The sequence below is a fragment of the Loxodonta africana genome, chromosome 26 (genome assembly GCF_030014295.1).
Source record: "Loxodonta africana isolate mLoxAfr1 chromosome 26, mLoxAfr1.hap2, whole genome shotgun sequence".
NCBI classification, from domain to species: Eukaryota; Metazoa; Chordata; class Mammalia; order Proboscidea; family Elephantidae; genus Loxodonta; species Loxodonta africana.
Genome location: NC_087367.1, coordinates 8,074,272 through 8,099,697, shown reverse-complemented (window position 1 = coordinate 8,099,697; position 25,426 = coordinate 8,074,272). Strand labels below are relative to the sequence as shown.

The 25,426-nt window shown below is 38.6% G+C and overlaps 1 protein-coding gene across 4 annotated transcripts in view; it reads right to left on the bottom strand.

The window, feature by feature from the left end:
* Nucleotides 1-25,426, bottom strand: part of PSME4 (proteasome activator subunit 4) — a 97,069-nt gene that overhangs the window by 38,342 nt on the left and 33,301 nt on the right. For 3 of the 4 annotated variants that reach the window (XM_064277088.1, XM_064277090.1, XM_064277092.1), the window contains exons 8-24: nt 24,887-25,009; nt 23,362-23,454; nt 22,622-22,887; nt 19,790-19,976; nt 18,926-19,015; nt 18,117-18,181; nt 17,245-17,395; nt 15,934-16,032; nt 15,694-15,763; nt 15,097-15,164; nt 14,239-14,454; nt 12,720-12,877; nt 11,509-11,604; nt 3,757-3,812; nt 1,709-1,765; nt 1,464-1,519; nt 1,272-1,370 (exon numbers count right to left, since the gene is read on the bottom strand). In XM_064277088.1, the coding sequence (XP_064133158.1) occupies nt 1,272-1,370; nt 1,464-1,519; nt 1,709-1,765; nt 3,757-3,812; nt 11,509-11,604; nt 12,720-12,877; nt 14,239-14,454; nt 15,097-15,164; nt 15,694-15,763; nt 15,934-16,032; nt 17,245-17,395; nt 18,117-18,181; nt 18,926-19,015; nt 19,790-19,976; nt 22,622-22,887; nt 23,362-23,454; nt 24,887-25,009 (1,950 nt within the window). The remainder of the gene's footprint in view (nt 1-1,271; nt 1,371-1,463; nt 1,520-1,708; nt 1,766-3,756; nt 3,813-11,508; nt 11,605-12,719; nt 12,878-14,238; nt 14,455-15,096; nt 15,165-15,693; nt 15,764-15,933; nt 16,033-17,244; nt 17,396-18,116; nt 18,182-18,925; nt 19,016-19,789; nt 19,977-22,621; nt 22,888-23,361; nt 23,455-24,886; nt 25,010-25,426) is intronic. The other variant, XM_064277091.1, reaches the window with a different exon arrangement.

Here is a 25,426-nt window from a genome sequence, read left to right as displayed (position 1 = left end):
CATACTACTTAATATATATATATACACACACACACTACTTCAATTCACGTTATTGCTAATAGTAGAATAAAATAAATAAATGGCCCATCCAATACACTGTTTCTTTCTCTTTGAAAGTTTCTATTAACAGATCTGTGTGTGAGACAGCAGAGGAGTTGGTTTTTCAGGTCAAATTCTGAAAGAACAAAAACAGCTCACTAAGAAAGTTCCAAGACTGTTAAATTTTCTGCCTGAACAGCTTTTCAAGGTGATTCTATATATTTTATTTTTAAAAAATTATTTTATCAGGTGGACACTTGAGACTACATTGGCATCTCCTGCCTGGAGGGGAGATGAGAAGGGGGAGGGGGTTAGAAGCTGGCGAAATAGACATGAAAAGAGGGGAGGGAGAGAGTGGGCTGTCTTATTGGGGGAGAGTAACTGGGAGTGTGTAGCAAGGTGTATATGGGTTTTTGTGTGAGAGACTGACTTAATTTATAAACTTTCACTTAAAGCACAATAAAAATTACTAAAAAAAGAAGTATAAAAAAAATTATTTTAAGTCCTCCTCTTTTCCCCAATACTCTTCCATCGAGCCACCAAAGGCAGACACCTAGGACAAAAAGATTGTTCCTTTACACACCTGTATCTCATCAGTCATCAAGTCTCCATATTCTACCTTTTAAAAACACCTTCTTACCTCCATGGGAATGCCAATGACATGACTCAAGCCGTGCTTTTTCACCTGTCATAGTTTAACTACCCTCCCTGCAGCCAGGTTCAATCTCTCAGTGCTTATTTTTCACAAGGGTGGCAGATCTTTTCAATAATGTCCAATTGGTATTTCCAATATTCAAATCAGATCTAGGAAAGAACCTTTAATGGCTCCTCTACTGCTGAATATAAAACTGAAGCAATTTCTTCTGACAAACTAAACCATAAACAACCTAGTCTACGCCTCCCGCCACGGTCCCCACAGCCGGAATGCTGCCGCCCACACGCACCTGTCTACCCATCATCCTACCAATGCCACGGAGGCTCGGGGCTCTCGCAGAAACTGACATGAGAGGAGAAGACATAAGCTAAGGCTTGATCAAAAGGCACACTTTTCTCTAGGAACCCTTTGATCATACCCTGATGTTTTTATTTTTAGCCTTTACACTTAAAAATCTACTATTTTTACTTACAGAGAAACTTTGTATGCTGAGCAATCCCCAGATCAGGTGGTTACGTCAATACTATACACATTCTTTCAAAAATTTAATTCAGAGTTTTCAGGTAAAAATACTGACCCTATTTTCCATGGACTTCTTTACTAGGTTAAAGCTTTTCCACCGGGAGTCAAACTCATGCTTATGAGATCCTTGGAACTGCAAAAGGTCTCCAATAATCTGCCATTAAAGAATTTGCAAATTTTATTTACTAGTCATCAAGTTAACCCCAATCCTACTACTAACTATGCAACTATCAAATGCCAACTGTACCTTTATGATAAGAAACAATGATTTGGTGTCATCTTCTGAATTATCAAGTATGTAGTCTATAATAAGAGAAAAGAAGGAATTTTGGTTAAAATATTCTGAATTACTGTAAAAATAAAAATTACCATTAGTTTAAAAAACTGCCCCATATCCTCATCATTAGAATCTAAAATGTTGACAAGTAAAAAGCACATAAACTATAGGATAGGATACTTATAAAAATAAGTTAAATGCATATATGTACTTACTGAGGAGTTTCCTTATGACCCTAGCAATTGTTTCTCGGTAGTTCTCTCTGGATAGATCTTTTAATAGAGACAGAGAGAGAAGAGGCATTTTAGACTCCAGATCACTGACGTTTATATTCAGGGATAAAGCGTCGGGGGAGGTGGATCTGCTTTTATCCTAGTTGGATTAGTGATGGGTGGGCATGGTACTGTATAACTTCTGAAACCCGTCACATTTACAGTGACCTGCTTATAAAACTCTATTGAACAGGAAGGTGGGGGAGGCAAGAGGTAGAGGAAGAAATAAAACATCTTTGCCGATAAGGCAGTCCCCGATTTAGGACATATTCATGTTACCGTTACCCCGCACTATGTCAGTCTGTTTTTTTTTTTCCCCTTATCGTTACTACGAACTACATACAATGTTGCAGCACGTAATCTGCTGATGTTATTATTTTCAGATGTTCACTCACACATGTTCAAAGGCAAATAAATATCAATTTATACAGATAATGGTAATAAAAGGCAATAATAATGAAAACAAACAAAAAGAGGTATTTGACTTACAACAGAACTGACTTATAACACAGCTGTCGGAGTGGAACCCCGTCGTAAGTCAGGGACAACCTGTACTTCAGAGTCTCTAATGAGTAGTTAAGAGTCCCTGGGTGGCACAGTTAAGGAGCTCGACTGCTAGCACAAAGGTTGGAAGTTTGAGTCCACCCAGAGGTGCCTCAGAAGACAGGTCTGGCAACCCAACCCTAAAAACCGGCCACTGAAAACCCTTTGGAGCTCAGTTCTGCTACGACACACACGGGGCTGCCCTGCTTCGGAGCTGACTCAACAGGAAAGGGGGGAAAATCACTAGTGAGAGATCGTAAATGCACAAGTTCCATAATCAGTTATGGGTGACCCAAATCAAAATTACACCCTAGCGGCTGATGTGTGGAACTCACTCCAGCATTAATCCATCACTGCAGACTTGTGCTAAATGTCTATTAACATTAGATTCAGAATGTTAACACAAGAAAATGTCTTACACAGATATTAACAGGAAATATAATTCAATACAACAGTTAGATACAAAGATAGTCAGAACACAGAGTGGTTGTAACAGTGACATTCACACGAACTACGACACACCAGTATTAAAGGAATTCTAAACATAAACGCACACTGCGATATATGAAAGGCTGTCTCTACAGGTAGAAAGCGTTCAAGTATTCACTGACCCACCTCCTCTCTTTGGATGGCTATACTTTATACAACAATTTTCTGGTTTTTTCAGAAAAAGCATGATTGTTGTGTTAACACTTATTTTATCCATGAACAATTGCTTCCTTTTCCATGAGGCCATAAGAACTGGATAGTGCCTGGCTATAATTAGTGAACATTTTAATCAAAGATTCCATAGAAAAATCCTGATCAAAAGGGCAAAAATGCAGAACAGAATTTAAAATTCTCATAGACACTAAGCTTTCCAGAGCCACGGAAGGTGGATGAACCCCTGAAACTACTGCAATGAGATGATCTTTAAACCTTAAACCAAAAATAAACTCCTGAAGTCATCTTAAAACCACAGTTTAGCTTTACTAGTAAAAAAGGTCGGCCTTGAGCATTATGTTCTTTTAAGAACCATCTACATGGTATCGAAGTGACAACAGCAACTTGAAAGATTAGACAGGAAGACCTTGGGGGCAGTGAGTTTATGCTGACGACGGAGGAACGGCTCAGAAAAGGAGAGTGAGAATGGCGGCATGGCTCAAAGAACGCCATCAGCGTCACTGAACTGCACACGCAGAGGTGGGTCAATCAGCGTACGTTTCGCTGTGTATATCCTCACCACCGCCAACAACAAAATAAGGTGAGCACCAGCTGCTGAAATGTTTTGCTGTGTAAATTCTCAACGACAACAACAAAATAAATAAAATTCAGAGAAAAATGTATTCATTTTATATATCAAAAAGAGACCTGGAAAACAGTAAAGATAAAACTCCTCTTTTAACACCTGCAGAGTAACTGACAAAAATTACTCCACACAGGCTTATTTCAGATTAGGGTTCACATACCATATTCAAGTCCAGTATACAGCTTTGTCTCTTCCAAGGACACCATAGTTGGTACCCTGTATAAAAACAAAAGTGCTTGCATTTATTGATAATACTAACAAAAAGGATTGGGGGGAAAGTCTCATTGTTGAAACATTTAAATTAAAACAAACATGATGATGTTCTCTAACAAACAGAGCTCCCATCTTCAATACTTCAATTCTTTACTCTATCCTTCTGGAGATTAATGCTATCTGTTTCAATAAAAACAATATTATTCATCCTAAACAAAGAAAATGTTAACTTTAATGACTTTAGGGGAAAAAATTCACCTCTCAAAGGAACATAATATTGGTATTTAATATTCAAATATGAAAAATTCAATTTGATGACAAACATTTATATATTTATGCAAAGAAAAGTTGGCTTTATAATGGCATCATAATTGTAACTAAAACTAGACATAAAATTCAGTCAACTTTTACTGACGCAAATAAAGCGGACAGGCTTCTTTAGGTAATCGTGACCCTTCTTCTTAAAATAGCCAAAATCTCTCTCCTAACACCTGCACCGTACTAGCACTCTTTCTGAAGATATTCAGATATAAAAGCACTACATTTCTTAATGAAAGATCCTCCACAAAGAATTGTTACCAGAGCCTGACCCAGCTAGTTAAGCTCGTTCAAGAACTGAAGTCATTTTTAGGTATGTAAAGGCGGATTTTGTATGAGAATATAAACCTGTAGACCTGAGATCTAAAATGTACTCCAATTTTCAACATTTTTAAAAGATGAAATTCAACTGATGACACTTTCAAGGAGGAGGAAACACAGGGCTCATTAATAATGAATAGAAATTCTATCATTACTCACCATGCATGAACTACACAGCGCTTGTAATGAAGAAAACATTATTTTAAACCAATATACTCCATGTCTATATTGTATCTTACAAAAAAGTAGTTGACTTAAATGGATTATCTCTGCCTGAAGGATTCTGGGATTTGGCTAAATAACAGGTAATAACACTATGATTACTAAAACACCAACAATTTAACCGTGTTCCCCGCTATATTCCAATGCTTATGACAGCAACCACACTTCCTCACGTTCCAAAACTAAGCTTATTGAGTATAAACACTAATTTACTTCAAAGCTCCTTTGAAGGCTGCACAGTAGAGTGAAACCTGTGAGAGCCGAACTCGATGTGACTGCCTTGTGTTTCTGAGTCTCTCATGTTTTCCATCTTTGACAGGATGCAGGGAACAGTCTTACCACTTTTCTATCGCTCTCTATTAGTGGGAAATATTTGAGTTTTCCTTCTCTGACAGGTTTCCGCCTTACACGGGTTCCACCTGGCATTCACAGGTTTTACTGTATATGCTGCTAATTTGCTTTTTCAGAGACTTTCAAGTTCAACTTCAAATTCCTCTTAGAATTTGGCTTTCATTACATCAAGCTTCAACCTTCAGCAACAGCTTGCGAACTGGGCATCCTGTAAAACTGTGTATGACTGAAACATATGTATTTACCCAGAATCCAGTTAGTACAAATAAGATCAGATTCCTCTGTAATAAACTTCAAGGGGAGTCATACATCTCTACTGAGATCGGACTTCACTACTAAAGAAAAAACGCCCATGCTCCAACGCTAACAAGCTAAGCCTGTCACACCTTTCCCTGGGAGAGCAGGCAGGTACTCGGCACAAGCTGTCACATGGGAGCACGTGTCTCCAGCCTGCTCTATAAACAGGGGTGGCCTGCTGAAGCAGGAAGACAATCGTACCTTACCCGGTCCATACCTAGTTCCATATTATGTTGAATCACGAATGACTTCTAATTACTGTCACATTACTCTTCCAAATAACAGAAAAACAGCAAGCCCTGTAGTAAATTATTCTCTGCAACAAAAACATAAAACTACCAAGCAAAAACGACTCTAAGTTGGGGATTTGAAATGTTTTTGTTATGTGCACTTCCAGCTCCAGTAACCCTCAAATCTCAGAGTAATAACGATCGAAAACAAGTCTCACTTAAGAGCCTTGATGCTGATTTTTAAAATTCATGTTGCTCTGAATTGCTTTTCTATCAGAAGATTTAAGAAATATTATCACTTATTGTAACTATTTTTTAAAAAAATACCAACCAGTATAAGATTTTTAAATATTCAGTAATGCAATTAAATAAAGGTGGTTTGGTTTTTACTCTATTTTAAAAATATATCTTCCACATCTCTAAAATACATAGAAGGTATCTGGTTAGATACATATTTCCCTTTTATTTCTTCGCATCCACAACAAATTCCTTTTATGCTTATTTACCTAAGATGCAGCTTTAATTTGATCTCTTATTTACTACAAATTAATCAAACTACTGAATTAACATGTTTTACATTGAATCTCTCTCAGCAAGTGTAAATAAATATTTACAGTAAACATTTTCTAAAAGACTTCTCTATTACCCAAGTGAGGCTGTGTGATTGTTACCTTTGACTACAAACCCTAGAGGTCTATGTGTGCACTCTGATATTTACGAGTATCTTATAATCACTAGTTATGTACACAATCTTAGTTGAACAGACTTGAGTGCTATCAAACATTTATAGATCTGTATGTACTCTGGTTAAAAGCTAGAGCAGCCATCTATAACTTAAATCAAATACCATCCCTCGCCCCTGTGAAAGTCACTTGACTCATCCACTGGCCCATCCTATAATATCTGACTTCAGGAACTAGATAAAATTCTGAAAAATGACCCCAGCACAACATATTATAAGTGATACCATCTATTCAACAATGTTCTTAGCTTCATAGCTCCTAGGTATACTAGGCCACCGAATGTGTAACGTTAGTTGTTGTCAAGTAGATTCCGACTCGTGGCGACCCCGTGTGTGCACAGCAGAGCTGCTCCACAGGGTTCTCAAGGCAGTGACCTTCCGGAAGCAGATCGCCAGGCCTGTCCTCTGAGGTGCCTCCGCTGTGTTCAAACTGCCAACCTCTCGGCTAGTAGTGGAGCGCTTAACCTTTGCACCACCCAGGGACTCCATTTGTGCCATTAAAAGAAAACCTGAGTTTTTCGCAACTCTGTTATTTGTACCACTAGGTGGCAATCTTCTTTGGATTTGATTAGATCAGAAGTGTGTGTATAATCACTGGTAGGAAAGGATGGTGGAAAAGAGAAAAATGACTAACAACATAAAAACAAAATATGTAATACAAATTAAATATGCAAATGAAGGCAGGTGAATTGTCATGAGGCAGCTGCGAACAATAAACAGAAAATTCTTTCCATGTATAGCGAAAGAACATCCTACCCTTCCGAGTAAAAAAATACAGATCGAAAATCCAAGCCACCAATGAATGGGTTCTTTGTTTGTTATTTTCCACCTTCAGGGTTATAAGCTTTTCACAAAGGGCACGTGGTCTATTTCTGTGTCCTATTATCCAGTTCAATCCTAGGTATCAATAATGGCTGTGAACACAAATGAAAGCTGGCTCTTAACACTCCCACGTGAACAGAGAGTTGCTAAGAGAAATCTTACATAGGGCTAGGTTTAAAAATAACTCTGAGCACAGGGACTCTTTCTGTGTCTGACACACAAGCTGTTAAGTATCAATGAAAACAGTTGAAGGTGAAAGAAGGAGAAAGCAGGGTTACTCACCGTGGAGGGCTAAGCGTTTCCTGTCCTGTGTGCAGCTCCCCCAGCGGAGCTGGGAAGTTCCCTGGAGGTGCCAAGAGAGGTTAGCTAGCCCTGCCCTCATCGCATAGCAACATATCCTTTCACACATCAATGAAACCGTCTCTCCCTTAGGCCTTACCTATGGATTTTCTGAGCGGAAAGTTAATAAAAGCTGAGGTCCTGAGAATGCTTTAACTAAGAATGAGTTCACAGACCCAGCAGGGGAAAGGGGCACAAAGAAGAAATATTTGAGATAGAAGATGGCTCCTCTACCTTGAGTAGCCCTATTTTTTTTTTTTTTTTTAGATGTTAAGTGTTCTGTATCCTGTCATAGCTGGTTAATCTAGAAGACTATATTAAGTGGACTGCAAAAGGAGAAATTAAAGGCAATTTCAGGACTAAAGGCCAAGTGTCCAAAATTCCTGTGACCCTAGAAAAACATCGTCCAACTTCCACATCTATAAAAGCAGAACTAATAAACTATGCCACCAATATTTCTCTTACACCATTAACAAGAGGTTCATAGAGAAAAAGAGTGAGGTCTCACTTTAACTTGTTCTAAGTCTAATTCAGCAACCTATGGCATCTGGCAAAATTGTTAAAATTTGAATTGCTTTAATTTTCACTAAACTAAAAAATACTGACTCTTCATTACCCTCAGGACCTTATTTTACACATCCTTTGAAACAATAAAGTTTACAGAATGTATAGGCTATTCATCTTAGTAACCCTTTATGTCCAAAGACCAAAACCACAACGTGGATACCATTTGGTATATGATTTACTTTTATACTCGGGACAAACAACTCAGCTGAGTTTTCTACTTTTTATGAGTCTCTAATCACATAGCACAAAAAGCTGGTTTTCACATTTAGCAACAATTTCTCTGAACAATGAAATTTTAAAACCGAATACACAATATTAGAAATTAGGTTATCTTACAGGAAACTCAGGAATAAACTAGTAAGCTTCTAGTTTCTCATCACATCACAGAAATTTTCCAGGAGATAAATACTATTAATACATGCATAAGGCAAACTTAAGACTGGCTAATCTAACAACAACAAAAAATTATAGCAGCTAAAATATTTTACCTAATCAGAATTTACATAACAGAAATTTAAATTTTAAGAAGATTAGCTTAAGTCACTATGTGCTTCCCAAAACTGGTGTGGGTATTTCAGAAAATGCCCAACGTCCCATAACACCACTGCTGCACTGTTATGACCGAGATAGACTTCCCCAGGTATCGCAGGCATTACATTAAAGCACTCTGCACAACGCCGTGTTTCCTTTGCTCTCTCACCGGGTATAAAGAAAAAGCCAAACCAGTTCCCACTCGTAGTGGGTTCTCAATCACTGTGATCTTTCAGGAGTCGATCTTCAGGCCTCTGTACCTAGTACGTTTCACTCTATTTCCTACGGAGTAACTAACATCCTAACAAAGTTTTCTTTTCCTGCACCAGTTTCACGCTGACCCGACGATGATCTCTGTGAACCAAGCTACAGGTACTCTTTTCATGCCAGTAGGCAGTGGAAAAACTATACATACGAAAATCGGACATACTTTTCTGGATCATCTTAAAAATAAGTAGGTAAGTTCATGTCTTTCATATCACATAACAGTGGAGCCATCATTTGAAATTATTTTATTAGTTTCTTCAAATCAATTTAGGAGATTTTAACAATCACTGATTTACGTCAGAATAAAAGCATTTTAGAAATATAAATGGCTGTTTTATTTTGATACTTTTGTAAGAACTATTATCTGGAAAAAAAAAGAAAATGTTATACATAAAAAATATGCGTAGAAAGTCACACTCTTCAGATGAAGGTGACACCACACAGTAACTGGTCTTCAGGGGAAGGATTCTGTTAACTACCTAAAAGCTACAGGTGGGCTTCATTAACTCTTGCTTTTGACAATTCAAAGGCTAAGAGCTACTCGTTCATCCTTATTTTACTTTATATAATTGCTACCCTGCACATGTGCAAATAAGTATAAAGAACCCTAAAAACACATGTGCTCGGTGATTAAAATGATCTGTTTTCATGTTTTACTGCATTTTAATAACTATAAAATACATTACCGTTTATACTTAAAAAACACATTAAAATATACGTATTTTTTTATACACAGTATATGTATTATATACTTTGTATATATTATACGGAAACCCTGGTGGCATAGTGGTTAAGTGCTATGGCTGCTAACCAAAAGGTCCGCAGTTCAAACCCACCCAGCGCTCCTTGGAAACCCTATGGGGCAGTTCTACTCTGTCCTGTAGGGTCGCTGTGAGTCGGAATTGACTCGAAAGGCAGTGGGTTTGGTTTTTTGGTTGATAGATACTATACACTCTACGTATTAAATTATATATTATTACACTTTAAGTTATTTAATTATTTTGATTACGTTAAGTTTTCACTCTAAAAGTAAAAATTCTACCTAAGGCACAAAGCTTTTCAGTCTAAAATTCTTTCTTTTTCAACTTTTCTAGTAAAAGCATACAAAGAATACTCAGGATAATTTTACAGCCTGTAATAAATAGTAACGTACGCTACAACCTATTCCTACAGTATTCATAAAATTCTCATAATAGGCTGTTTTCCTTATTTTATAAAAGTCAAATATGTGGAACTTTTTGCCCTGGAGCACGTGGTGACTCTGCTGCATTATTATAGCACTTGTACCATAAATGTGGCCACATGCTAACAAAAACTGCAAGGGACATCCTTCAGCCTTCTTAGCTGACTCTTCAGCAGTGGACTGTAATGACCATTCAGTACTTAAAAAGATTCTAATTTACATACATCCAAGGTATATCCTTTGGCTCTTGGATTAAATGACCACAATTCTCGTCGTCAACACCTTCAAGCAGAAGTCAATTTACTGATGCGTTAAGTCTATCATGAATGAAACAGGTTCTTGGAATGTCACGAAAGGGTCAAGCTCTGACTGTTTGACACACCGTTAAGATCATCAGGAAGCCCAAACAATTTCTGGAGGTCTCTCTTTTTAAAATATTAACCGATCTGTCTTCACACCAATGGACTTTGGCTACATTGCTCTTACATCAAACTATAACCTGATGAAAAACAAAATTTCTTTAAGAAGAACTTAGGAAATACCTGGGTAAAAACTTCAAACAGATTTCCTTATCGGAAATGATCCTACTTTCCCACTCTTAAGCCTAATAAACAATCACTGCCTATAAACAGTTTTTAGAATGAACTAAGAATTCCAGAAAGGTACAACTTCAAACAATAATGGGAAATATGGGGAGGACAAGCAAGCCACATTTTTAAACCACTCCTTGAAGCTTTTTAAGATTTCTGTTGCAAAATCTGCAAATAATTTCCCCTTTAATTTTTGAGGGGGCCCAGGAAGGGGGGATAAACATTTTTGTGTGATTTTTATTAACTTACTCAGCAATGAGAGGTTGAAGGAGAGACAAAATCACCTAGGATGGTAGACTGAAACTGCCGTCTGTCTGTACTCACTAAACGCGCTGACGTTGCCACACACTGCCGGGTTCATTTAAACCTGGCTCTTCAGCATAAATGGCAGCACCAAAAATGGATTAAATCCAGATATTCATTCAAAATAATACTCTGAAGATTAAACATCCTAGCAACTCAGTAAATCTGAAGAGTTAAAAATCATAATGAAGAACACTGAACAAACTTACTTTAAAAACGCCAGCTTTTTTTGATTACAAAATCCTAAATCAACACTGACTGCAGATGAAGGTAGTGTTTTTACTGTTTTAAAAAGAATGTTTATATTAGCTCAGTGAATTAACAGAGAATCTTAATGTTTCTAAGCTGACATTTTTAAATCAATTAACGTTTAAGTTATTCTATCCTGGTACCACATGAAAATCTGAATAAAGCCTTTAAGAAGTTACAGGCCTAAATTATGCCTCAGATATTTTTGGCCTAATAATGACAAATAAAAAGGTTAAAATGATAAAAAACAAAATAAAACAAAAAAACAGCAACAAAACCAGTGACTCATTAAGTGACTAAGACTTAAGATACATGCCAAACGGCCAATCGGCAGGAGGCGAGACGTAAAGTACTTATCTCTACTTACAGGTGAGTAACCGGCTCTCCTTTCAACGGAGGTAGGAGGTTCCCTGAGCCAATTAAACAGTTGTGCACTATAGTCAGGCTCTGCAGGACATCATCTCTAGAAACGATAAAATATATTTTCATATTTTAGAAGAATCCTAGTTGTTATCTAACAAGCCCCCTAGAATCTAGGGCGAAGTACAGAAACTTGTAGCAAGTGCAGACATACAGAATAAGGCAAAGAAATGGCCAATGTCTTCAGCTTATCTACTTAATAAACTGAAAGAAAAAAAAGCCAAACCCGTTGCTGTCCAGTCAATTCCGACTCATCTGGGCAGAGTAGGACTGCTCCATAGGGTTTCCAAGGAGTGGCTGGTGGATTCGAACCACTGATCTTTCGGTTAGCAGCCGAGCGCTTAACCACCGTGCCACGAGGGCTCCTATATTGGTCATACTAGCCCTGCTCAAATTTAAACAGGCTCTGAATAATTAATCACAACTAAGAACAATTCCTTGCCCTTTTTGAGGCAGACCCTACCAAAGACTGCCACTGCTAACGAAAACAGTGCTAAAGGAGGCCTCTCAGCTTCTTCCATCTCTTAAAAAAGACCTAGGAAAAACTTACTACACGAAAAGCAGTTCCGAGTACTGCACAGTCCACACTGGCTGATCAGCTTCCTCCTTTCGAGCCTGTTCCTATTGGATCTATTTACTGAAATTACTACATGGTAATCTTCTTACCATGGTTTCAGGAACTCTCAAGATTCAAACTATTGAAGTCTAATAGTTTCGAATAAATTTCCTGTTGAATCCCCATAGGATAGGGGAAAAAAAATCTCGTAGGGATAGTTCTCTAACATCAATGCCAATACTATGAATTACTAAAAGGAAATCGCTAAGGTGGGTGTAGAAAAACAGGCATTTTTCTTTCCAAAGGTGCTGGTATACTGACACAGTTCCCAAAAGACGCAAAAGTGAAAACTGCTAAGCAGAAGGTACTAAAAACAAACTAGGAAAGAACTTAGTTTTCCTATTTTAAGTGCTTAAAATACGATGACAAATTTGCCGTTGTTATACATTACATTAACTAGTCTTCCAAGTACATTTATGGCAGACATTCAAAACATATTCAATATCAATTCTTCAGATATGCCACAAATTCGGGGAAAAGGTACAAAGCATTATTTTAGTCTGCAACTGAATGACATGGATTGACTATAAAAGAGCGCTAACCTAGACATCTCGAGTTCTCCATTCCCACAATGCTCCAGTTTGATGAGCTCAGGCTGAAGGAAGGAGTCCAACAGATAGAAGGCAAAAGCCACTTCTTCCGAAGAAGGAGCATGCCACTGGATTCCCAGGTTCCATAGGTCCCCTGGCTTACCCCAGTCCTAGGTAAGAAAGACAACTGTTCAGCAAGTTGAGAAATCTGAAAATCACAGATACACACTGTTTAAAGGCTTAAAGGAAATAGATAAATAATGCAAAGCTAAGCTAACAAGTAAGTAATAAATACCCCTTCATTATGTACTTTTGTAAAGTCTCCCTCCAGAGTCACTCGAACGTGCATTCACTCTAAGAGCGATGACAGACTTACATGAGGCTATTTAGACAAAAATGACATTGGTCGATTTTCTTTATTTGCGGTAGTCATGTTCTTTAAAGGCACTGCGTACCCTGAACTAGTGAATACTGAGGCACTGCTCCTAGGGGAAACGCAGGCCTAGGTTCCCGGGAGACGGTATTTTCATTAACTGATCAATACGTACCCTTATTTTATGTTCTTTTAAAAGACACTTCACTTAATACATATATTTTTAACAAAGAATTCATTACGTGCAGTTTTTCTTTATAATAAGACACTAGCCAAGAAGAGTTTAACGTTTTCCTGACCCTGGGTACCGTGAACTGTAAATTTTTTATTGGCTTTCAGCCTCACAACAATGCTGTTCACTACAGTTTTTCATTGGTCATCATCTCACGAATCCACAGACTGAGCTGCTTTTCCATCTCCTCCGCGGCTCCATCACATTCTAGAGACGCTACTGTAGTCGTTTCAGGCGCGGCCTCACCTACAGAACGGCCCCACGTACATGCCTTTCTGCGTGTTCCACGCTGAACTGTTTAACTCATGCTTGAACAAAACTTATCTAACACGTACTTTCTCTGCAAGGCACACTGCAGCCTCCTTGTGCTTAAGAACACTAGGCGGTGCTTCAAAACTACACTTGGGGGCGCTTTTAAACTGCAGAATCGCCAAGAAAAAGCACAAAAAATTCAAAACAGTGTCACCACATAGACTGCAAAGAAAAGGACACTTGTTTACAGTGAGAGCTAAAACAAGGCAGAGCACTGCCTTGTCTGACCACAGCCAGGCGGCTCCAATTATTCACTGCCCTGTGGGCGTCCAAGAAAGACCGCGGAAGCACCACGAGCATGGATTTGGGGCCTACAAATCATTTTTAGAGAGCAGGTAAATTCACAAATACAGAACCTGCAGATACTGAGGGCTGACTGTACAGAGGTTAGATACAGCATTCCATGTCGCTCCACATGCAAACAGAAAACCAGCACTATGGTGCACACTTCCAAGTTTAACTCAACAAAATAACAGTTTTAATCAGCGATTTTAAAAACAAAGAACCAACATTTTTATATACAAGATGGGGGAAAAACATACACATGGACACTTTAAATCCTTCAGAAAAAGAACCAACATATCCTTGAATCTTAAATGACTGGAACTACTTGCCTTGATAGGGAAATACTCAGAAAGGGGCTTGTTGAAGCCACCTGGCACACTGCAGTACTCCGTAGGGTAGATGAGGGTAGTGGAGCGGAGAAGATGATGCAGGAGGTTACATGACAGAGTGTAGCCCTGCTTGCAGGTTAAATGTAGGGCTCTCTGGAGAATCTTCACAAGCTGCTCCCTATAAGGAAGCAGCTTCTTCCCATCTACTCGAGTAATCTGAAAAACAGGAAGAAAACAGTTACTTCAGTTAAAAGATCAAGAATCATTAAATCACGTTAAAAAGTTCAACGTTCTGCCACGAAAGGAGACTGTAATGATAAGCGTTTCTTAAAACAACTGTAACTTGTTTTAGCATTGTCATTTTAACTATGCTCTAAGAATTTCTTCTTTTTTAAAATCAAAACACTTTTTCTGAATTTAGGCTCTCATATGCTATAGTCAACGGCCCAGTTTAAGAAAGTCTGTACCTCTGTAATGAGACATGAGTGAGTCTTTCTGTCATCTGGTTCCGAATTAGCCGTAAAGGAAGCTGAAGTTAGATGACCAAACTAAGAGTGTAGACAGCAAAAATGAATTCCCAAGTCTGATAAACTTTTAATTGAGTTATCCATATCAGAATTAATCAGTAAAAACTCAGTCAAGTAGATTGGTGAATGTGAAGCAACCAGGCAATTACTACACTCCTTGATAATGCGAGAACGAGATACTCTGAGTTTCTGCTGTCACATCAAGAAATCTTGAAAACATTTTACAGCTTTTCATTCAGTTTTAAAGTCCGTTTGTCAGAAAAAAAGATAAACTCTCAAATCAAGTCAACATTTTCAAATAAAAGTTTTTCATTCCAAAGGTTTGTACTACCTCAGACAAGAGCTGAAGGTTCCACAGTAGCTCCTTATCTAGCTCTTCTTCATTCAACACATCATCATCTACAAGCGGCAAGAGGAGCAAAAAATTACGTTTGCAGCCAAACACATCAAAAAGCCAGCCGTTGAAGACCCTAGGGAGCACAGTTCTCCTCTGAGCCACGTGGGGTCACCGCGGGTCAGGATCAACTTGACAGCAAGCGGATTTACAGTTACTTATTTAGCTGAGAAAAGCCTCTTCTAGGGAGACTGTTCGTGAAGCCGGATGCCCTCTAGAGGCAGAAACTCAATTTTAAGGAAAACCAACACACCGACCAGGACTTCTGCCATCCTATGTGTTACAAAATAACTGATATTTTTTAAGGCAACCTCTGGATGATTCTTGTAGGTATGGAAATATTAATTTAATAAAGTAAAATTTCTAAGCTACCTGCCAACCTGCATGAGACTTTTTTTTTGGAGTGATTTACTCCAAACTGCCTAACAGAAATACTGCATACCTTATGGGACCTAGCTGCATTGAGTTGTGGAAACCAAGAAAATTTTTTTCTACCTAAAATTGTAAAAACAGAATACCATTTTTATGACTTACTCATTGTCAGCTGAGTTATAACGCTGCAGCAGTGGGGGACAAACAGCTTCAAAGACTCCTCTGGGCAGCACTGAAAAACATTCGTACAGATAGAAGTGTCACAAAACACACTAGCTCCATTCTCAGTGACAAGTCAGTCCTATCAGCAGTTACATACAACAAGCACATCTGAGATAATGAGCCGCATCAACGTTTTAGTTGTTGTTCTATTAATTCATCAGTCGAGAGGTACAAGCTTACCTTGACGGCGGCGCGGCACATGTCTGCCACCATGCGGCCTGCGACTCTTGTTTCAAAAATATGTGAAACAGAAAAATTAAAAACCTTCTGAAGGGCCACCTGTTAAGATACATAAGAAATGAAAACACCTGATCAGTGTTCTTCAGAAAATGAAACATCTTGTGGAAGAAAAAAACAAAGTGGCAGAAAGACTAAGCCATCCAAGTTTTTAACAATTTGCTTAATAATGTTAGATTCAGGTTTAACACACAAGATCCTAACCTGAGCAAAACATCTGAGGAACAAAATTCTATTTGCTACAGAAATGACCCCACACAAAATTACAGCTGGTTGGAAGCAAATGTAATCAAGACCGTAATGTTCTGGCTAATCCACTGTAATAAGAGGACTTGGGAGGAATGTCTGACGTCTACAGTTTGTCATCCTGACAACTACAAACCAGACACATCTATCCCATTGACATCGAGTCAATTTTGCCTCATAGTGACCCCACGGGACAGTGTAAGACTGCCCTGTAGGGTTTCCAAGCCTGGAATCTTTAGGGAAGCAGACTGCCACAACTTTCTCCCTCAGAGCGGCTGGTGGGCTCAAACCCCTGACCTTTCGCGGTTAGCAGCTGAGTGCTTAACCACTGCGCCATTCCTACCCTAAAAAGGCTTGAAGCATCCCATTTAATGGTAAAATTAAATCCTATCATGTCACAGAATTCTAACTTAACTGCTGAATGCAAGTATGATTTCTAGACCTAGGCCAACAATGCTAAAAATTACAAATAACTCTCTTCGAAAGATTTCTGTTAATCGAGAGATTATTTAGGTTCATTTCTCTATACTAATGTAATCTTATAAATACTGTATGCACTGTAATATTAAGTCTTTAAGAAAACAGTTTAGCTTGTAATCAGGATAAACATATTAAACAGAGATAATCTCAAACGACAGGTAAAGATACAAAAATGGAAATAAAGTACAGCCTTCAAAACTATACTGTACGTAACAGGTATCGACCAATGCTGAATAAATGTTCAAAAATACCCTATAAGGACAAATATTTCCAATCCATCACAGTTTGCCAGGTTGCTATATTTAGGATTTAATTTTTATCAGGTGATGGCATAAACAATTTCTAAGACTTCTCTCCCAAATAATCATATTTACTGTGAGTTTTAAAAATACACCCTTTTCAAACTTTAGTATAAACAGAAAGGACACACTGGCGTGATACACAAACTTTAAACCTGCGGTTCAACTTTAAAATATCAACTAAAACTACAAAATTCAAGTTTAATTTATTGCAGCAATGCCCTCTTACCGTAAATATTTCTTTGGAACACTGCGTGAGGATTGTACTAAACGTGGAAGACAGACCTAACTCAACCAGACTCTCCAGGTGGGTCATCTTCTCAGTCTCTGTCTCTTCTCTTGTCTGCTCCAATGTGCTACTTTCTATAAGTCCAAAGCATCTAAGTAACCAAAGAGAGCACAATGTTCAGCAACTGAAAAAAGGTTTAACATTTGTGATTAGTCTCTCCTGTCATGGATGGATATTCAGTGAGGGCTGCTTAATCTCTACCTGGCCCACAAACCAACTGTCCTTCCATAACTTTACAAGCACTGCCCTCGGGTAATAAATAAAAGTGAACCCTCAGGGCACCTTTAGGGACCAAGCACTTTTTCTGCCTCTGGGGTTTATCGGGAAGCTGCTGTACAACTGACAGTGTGTGCTGCCACCTGGCAGGGGCCTTTATGACTATATGACACTGAAGAAATGGACGTGTGCTGCAAATTACTCTTTTTACAGGGTACTGTATGAGGTGTCTGAATTTTTGATAGGAAAAGCAGAAATTGTGAAAAATTTTATTTGTTACGTATACGACAAACAGACCCTGGTGAGGACTCTGGGGTATAATTAGTGGTACTTCATATGCACCACTAAACCCTTAGGGGAGGCTTGTGGGAGGGGGCAAGAAAAAAAAATCCATACTGCCTACCAAACACTCAAGACACACTCAGTGATTCCACATGCTTCCATTAATGGAAACACACGGTACCAACACAAACAATTCAAAGCAGAAAATAACTGGTTCACAAAAGGGCTGAAATGCATAGCGATTAAGGTTGCTGGGACAGGCCAGTCATGTTTCCAAGTGTCAGGTGAAGGGCAGGTTTGGGCTACTTGCTCACCTGTCCATAAACTGTAAGACAAAATCTTCAAACTCAGCTGTGGCTGAACAAAGCTCTCGTTCCACCTGTAACATCCCAGTGTGGAGAAAGGTTACAAATGACCTTTGATCTTGTTCTCTGAACTCACAAAAATCATTGTTATAGTCTACAAAATAAATCTAAGATTAAATTGCTATACTGGGTACTGTGAGAAACACCACCATAATTACATACTCAGTCTAGGACAACTGACTACACTACTTCCCAGGAACCCAAGTGAGAATTAATTAACGTATTTTACAAGGGTCAAAATCAGAAGTTTAGCAGCCATTTTTACTATCAATTCCAGTTTTCGACCTGCTGGTATGTGTGTAAAGGGTGATCTCTCACTACCTGAACATCCACATGACCCAGGATATAACAAGCTTGCTGTAAAGAAAACAGTTCTAAAGGACCAGACAGTAATGAATCAAATTTCTCTCCATCAGATGCCAATCCCTGGACAGATTTATTCCTAACACAAGAACATGGAAAAGAAAAACACCACCCCTCTGCTTGACCACTAAAGTGACAGAAAACTGAAATACACCTCTGGGCGTCAGTTATTTACAAAAACGGACTATTTCTGACACCACCTCGCACGATAGGTGCTCTGCGGACTGTTTTACCAACGTGGGCCTGGCACTGCGTTTACACCATTCTGGTCACAAAACAGTGATTTTACTTAGTTAGCACCTATCCAAAATTGTGTTTAAGCTATTAAATGTTACTATAATACAAACAGGACTTAGAACTCGGTTAGCCCTTTTATAAGCAGAAAGCATCCTTACTTCTGTGAGGTCATCTCTTTCTTGTAGTACAGAAGAACAATCTACTAAAGGCACCAGAGTGGAAAATGTTGCTATAAACTGGAATGTGATCTGTGGGAAGACGCACAGAATGGTCCACGTTTACTACACAGTTCACAGTTCTAGTTCAAAAACACAAGAATACCAAGGAAGCACTCAATACATTATTTTGAGGGAAATCCTGTAACAACCATTCTGGAAAACTTTCACCTAGAATTGGACTTCTTAAGGTTTCTCACAATCAACTAGCTGCTGCTTTAGCAGTGAAGATATGCTAAATTTCTTCTCATACAATTAGCTTAAAAAAAAATTTTTTTTAAGCCTTTCTTATTGAGAGTTCTAAGCACAACATTCTCCAATCTTCTGTTGCTGAGAAGTTATTCTGCTTCACATCTGAAAATGTAACATAAATTAAGGCTAAATAAAAACGCAAACGCAGAAATTAGAGAAGAGGGAAGGGGAAGACAGGTACCCAAGCAAGCTCTGGCTTTCAGCTCTAGCTTTTCCTCACACTCCCTGCACACCAGCGCAGCGAGGGGAGGGCCAAGTGATCACACACAATGAGGTTTAACACCTCTCCTTAAACAAGAAATAGTAAATATGAAATGAGCTTTTCATACAGGACAGTATTGTCATTACATGCCTATAGGTTACGGCAAAGTTCTTACTAAGGAAGCTGTGCTATAGATCAGCGGTTCACAGATCTAAACTTAGGCAACTACAGATACCGTTCTGTGACCATTAACAGATTTTATGTTGAACCATGTTCTCAAGAGCATTTCAAAATTAGACAGGTGTCCGTGCACAATTACAACTGAAATACAAGAGAATCACAAATGTGCTCACCATGCATTTACTGAAGTCATTTGGATCCACCCCAGGGAGCGCTCTCATCAACAGAGGTAGCATGTGTGTGGGACCTTCAGGAAACCACCTGCCCCCTGACACCAAACTGCGGGCTACCCCGATCACACAACTTAGAGTGGCGGTGAGCTGGTGAGGTTCTGTTAACGTCTCGAGTGCAGGATATGTTCTGCAAGTGGAAAAAAGGATTTTTAAGAACTGACCTTCACCACAGATAGGCATACACAATACGTTAAATATACTACATTTCTCAGCTGCATTTGGGCACACAGGTTTGTAGTTAACAGAGTGCTGGGAGTGTAAGTTTGCTGTTAAAGTTAAGACAACTAATACATAAAGGGAAAGAAAGCAGAGACCACTGCTCCTTCTAACCTCCTGCCACCTCCTCCACACACGTCCCACCACGTCTGCATGACTTCAGCCATCTTACTCCACATTACACTCATCTTAAGTCCAGATACGCTGAATATTCCAGGCTGCATTTCATCTAACGGTCACCATTAGAATTTGGAAATAATAACTTACAACTTCTCCACTTTTCCCTTTTATAGGAGAAACAACCCTATTAAAATGCTGAAATTTTGCAATTTAAAAATACAAGTCTTTTTCAAAGTATAAAATAAACAGAATCAACTATCTGAAACATGAGAATATTCCTACACTGGAGTGAACTGGGAAGAATACAACACAAATGTGATCTCTGATCACTAATTATTTAAGAGCCCAAAACATACATTCTCCTGATTTTACTTCCGAGAATCTAGCCTATGGGGGCGGGAGGGGGGGGGTGTAAAGTGGAAAAAGCTCCAGGCGTGTATAAGTATTATAATGATGAAGGAAGAAACGCAGAAATGACCTATATGCTTAAAAACATTAAAAAATGGTTCAGTAAACTGAGGTAAATAAAGAACATTAAATGCTATGCGGTCATCTTAGATGCTGCTTATACAGAGAAGGTAAATAAACAAAAGGGAAGTTTCATCAGATGGTACGTAGGAAGAAAAGAGGGTTCATACCAGGGATAAACAGAACAAACAACAAAAAAATCTATGCTTATTTTAAAAGACAAAACGCGTCAAATTCTTTAGCAGAGGCCGTCTTTAAGAAATGCGCAAAACAAAGTACTTAACTTTTTCCTATACTTTCACTTTTTAAAAAGACTTAATGCTTCTATTAAAAAAAAAAAACTTTGAAAAACTTGTCATGCCAAATCTAAACACCACAAAGTTACAACTGAAGGAATCTCAACAAATGTCACTGAGTTGTCAATTTTGTCAATAAAATATTTATCCGGACCAAGCATACATTACTCAATACGCTGACATTAAATTTTTCCAAAAAATGGGGACTAAAGAAAAATGTGACGGACATTTGTATCTATAAGCTTTGTTCCTTCTACTAAAAACTTCTCTCACTACTCACAATTCATCAGTTGAAAAACACGGAAATAAAGCAGAACAAAGGCAAAGTGATACACACCACGACAGACCAAACTTCAAAGTTTGCCAACAGCTGAAGTGCCTCCTCAGAGAGTAAGAGGAGAGCCGGGGAGCTTCGTAGCACCTGCCATCAACTGTACCCACTGTTACCCAATGGAGGCCAAGGAGCCCAGAATACGGGGGACAGAGGCAGAGGGGAAGCTGGCTGCCTTCCCCACTCCATCTCCTGATGAAGCTCAATGTGCTGGAAGAGGGTCAGTGCCAAAGATGTCTACAACATTCCCCAATCATCTGTCAGCGAGAGGCTGGGATGTGAGGTACAACCAACTACGTATGGCAGTGAGGACAGGGTGACACAGCACACAGGTAATCGAGAAACGAACCTGATTTTGATCAAGATCTTTAACAGGGTACTCTTCCCAAAGTAAATACGAGCAGTACGAACTTACTCCTGTCTCAACACCCAGTCAGAAAACAGGCTGTGTTCTGAATTCTGCCACTAAGGACTCTGGGCAAATCTGAGTTTTAAGGAACTCAAATTACTAGATTCTTCCAGGCTCTAAAAACTACTGTTCTACCTTTCCCTTTTGACAAATACAATTAGAGAGAAACCAAAAGGCCCAAGTTCAGACAGCAGAGGAAGCTAAAGGTCCATAAGGTATAACAGAAAACCTTACAGAGAAGGAAATAGGGGACACTTCATTAGATAGTACATGGGAAAAAAGGGGATTTATACCAAGGATAAACAAACAACAAATCTGCTCTTGAACATTAAAAAGAACTGAGTAGCTCTCTCTCGAGAAGCACCCTAGGCCTATATGTGACAGTGACTAGGCAAATACAGAGCTTTGCATTACTGTTTCAACATACAGAACAAAACGAACAAAACGTACACTGTGAAAACAACAAACCTAAGATGATATGTTAGAATAAAGATCATTTTTCTATTGTATCACTGATTCTATAAAATTATTAAAATAAAATACTTTTTTATTCACTTCCATGTAATCAATATTTCATGATACTTGTATTTTGATAAAAATGAAACAAAACCCTAACAGCCAAATCTTAATTTATGAGCAAAAAAGTGGGTAACTAAAATGCACAAATAATCCAAAATACTTATTTTATTATCCACTTCATTTCAATTTCTTCTCTCCCTCATAAAATTTTACCAAGTTACCAGTCATGAAGTAAAAACACCTCAATTCTGCAGGAACAGGAATAAGCACTGAAGTAGCAGGCGGCAGCACCAGATGAGGGAAAAAAAAAAAAAGAGAGAGACCCAAACAGAAGAGAACACTAGAGAGAAGAGAGAACCAGGACAGCCCAGATGTGGCTGAGGCTTCAACAGAACACGTAAAGCTCCACTTACCTTTCAAGTACAGGGGGTATTACTAACTCGGGTCTCATGAGAGCAAGATTCTGGAGAGCCTGGGCTGCTTCCAGACTACCGGTTTTGCTGAACATAGCCAAGAGGACGGGCTGAATAATGCACTGTACAAAGTCCGTAACATCTTCATCAGTGAGCTTATGGCTGTCAGGCACAGGGGTTAACCAAGAAGGCTTCTTGTATCTCTCACGATGCAATCTTCTAACGACGCTATTTGGCAACCTCTGAAGTAGTTTCATTAACTTGTTCTGGGAACACAGAAGCAAGAAGTTCAGGTAGGCTCAACTTTCCCACACAGATATTCACGGTTCCTCTCTAGCCTCCCAAGTAAAGATTTTAAAAATAACAGTTATCATTTCACAATAAAGGCCTGCATAGCATAACTTGGTATAACAAAACGCTGATTCCTCATAATAAATGAGTTTCAAATTTCAGTTTTAAAAGAGTTTCTAGCACCACATAAATCTTCCATTATATGAAAAGCCATTTAATCTAGCAATTAAAAAACAACAACAACAACATGCTTTTGTGGCATTTGCTACCACACCAATATTTCTGTATAGAAGTTCTAAGAACACAGTAACTTAATCTGAACTTTATCACTTACATATACTTAAAGCTTTCATGAAGGACAGAAAAATTATAATTTGGTACGGGCTTTTTTGGGTTAAGGGCCTTCATCTTTACTCAATTATGAATCTTTACATCAGTAAAATACTTACCAGCCAGCGCCCATTATTTGAAGGATGGTAAAAAGATGTGATGCTGTTAAATAAACCAGCCAGGTGTTTTTGCACTAGCTTACTTGGTCCACCCTGTCGAGATAAAAATAAAATAAAATAATATAGCCATGATATTCTGTAAAAATGAAGGGCCAACAGACTCAAGCCTACATGTAAATCTCTAACTTGATTCATATTCATCCTGCTGACAAAAATCAACAAAACAGAGTTTATTCAAATCAATTCAAAACATTCTACTAAAAATAAGGACATGTACTTAAGCCAAATTAGGAAATTGAAAAGACTATATTTAAACCTGGAAAAGCAGTATATTTTACTGTTTTGCAGTCAAATAACTTGAAAACTAAACTTGCCACTAGATTATGGTCTTAAAATAATCAAGAGTGGTATAACATTAGGCGTACAAAGCATTTCTTAAACGACTCAACTGAAGGAAATGGAGGGCAGATTCACATTAAATGCATTCAAATATTTTATGATTACCTCTAAATGATTAAAGTACAACAAACACAACCTGGGAGAAAAACAACAGGGAAAAGCTAGCTTTCAGCTCATCAAGTTGAACAGCCCTGGGGTAAAGGACTACAGCTAGGCCTTGAACACCTTGTATCGTATTGGTCTCATGATAATCTCATCTCAAGAAACAGCAGAGGCCAAAGACAGACTATCAAGTTACATTAGAAACATGTCCTCCTGCTCAAGTGAGATCCATGTTCACGGTTCCTCACCTAGCACCTCCACCGAGAACAGGCCAACTGCTCAACAAGGCTGTAAGGACTGCACAACAACACAGCAAAATTTTGAAACGGCAAAGAGAGGGGTAGCCAGAATCTCTTTTGTTTTCTTTTCTTACGATGACATTGAAGAGCTAAGCTTCTAGCAACCATTCTGCCTCTCCCAGAAACAAGACAACATGAAACACAATAATGCGGGAAGAGACAGGTGCAGAATCACCGTATCAACAACTCAAACAATTACAGCGTGAAGTTGTTCCCGTGTTCTTATTTGAAAGACGACGCTGAAACCTAAGCTTGCTTTCCTCCAACGACAGCAACAACGTCACCTTCACACTTCACGCGCTAACATGACTCTGTTCACGAGCTCTGTGCTGAGCGCCATGCTTCATGTGGACACCAACACTGAACGAGTAACTGGATTACGGAGCACGTACGGAACCCCGAGTTCTACTCTCACCTTTACCATTATCCGCGGGACCTTGGGAAAGGCCTTTTATTTCTGAATCTGCTTCCTGGTCCGTGAAAATTGTTAAGACATTCTGAATCCCTCAAAACTCTTATAATTTTGACTCTGTTTTTTAGGTCATTGGAGTAAGGAAATTTATAATTAACACATTCTGGGTCTGATAAACATGAACGTACTACATCAGAAAATATCCCAGGGACAAACAAAGTCACTCATATGGACTTAGGTGATTACGCAGAATTCTTTTATGATTAACACAAAATTTAGATGAACTGCATAAAACAAACAATGCGTTACAAACCATCATGGCAGTAATCCATATTACAGCGTGTCCTATATCATAAGCATTTGTTAAAAATCTTGGGACCAATACTTGACTGCTTCCCACTGGGAGGTTCAAGCTTCTCAGAATTCGTGTAAATATCTTTAAACAGGAAAAAAAAAAAAAAGAATAAATAGTTAAAGGTACCACATAACTTCTTCCTTAAATAATTTATTATTAGTAATAGTATTACACATATTTTCATTTTCATGAAATAATTAGTAAAAAAAAATACTGTTAAATAACCTACTTTCTAAAATTACACATCCCACCCACCCACCCACTGCCATCAAGCCAATCTTGACCCATAGCGACCCCACAGGGTTTCCAAGCTGTAAATCTCCACGGAAGCAGATCACCACATCTTCCTCCCAAGGAGCTGCTGCTGGTGGTTTTGAACTGCCGACCTTTTGGTTAGCAGTTGATCACTGTAACCACTGCGCCACCAGGGCTCCTTAAAATTACACATATATATCTATATACAAATTCTACAGCACTCAGGTCCCATGCATGTGGACG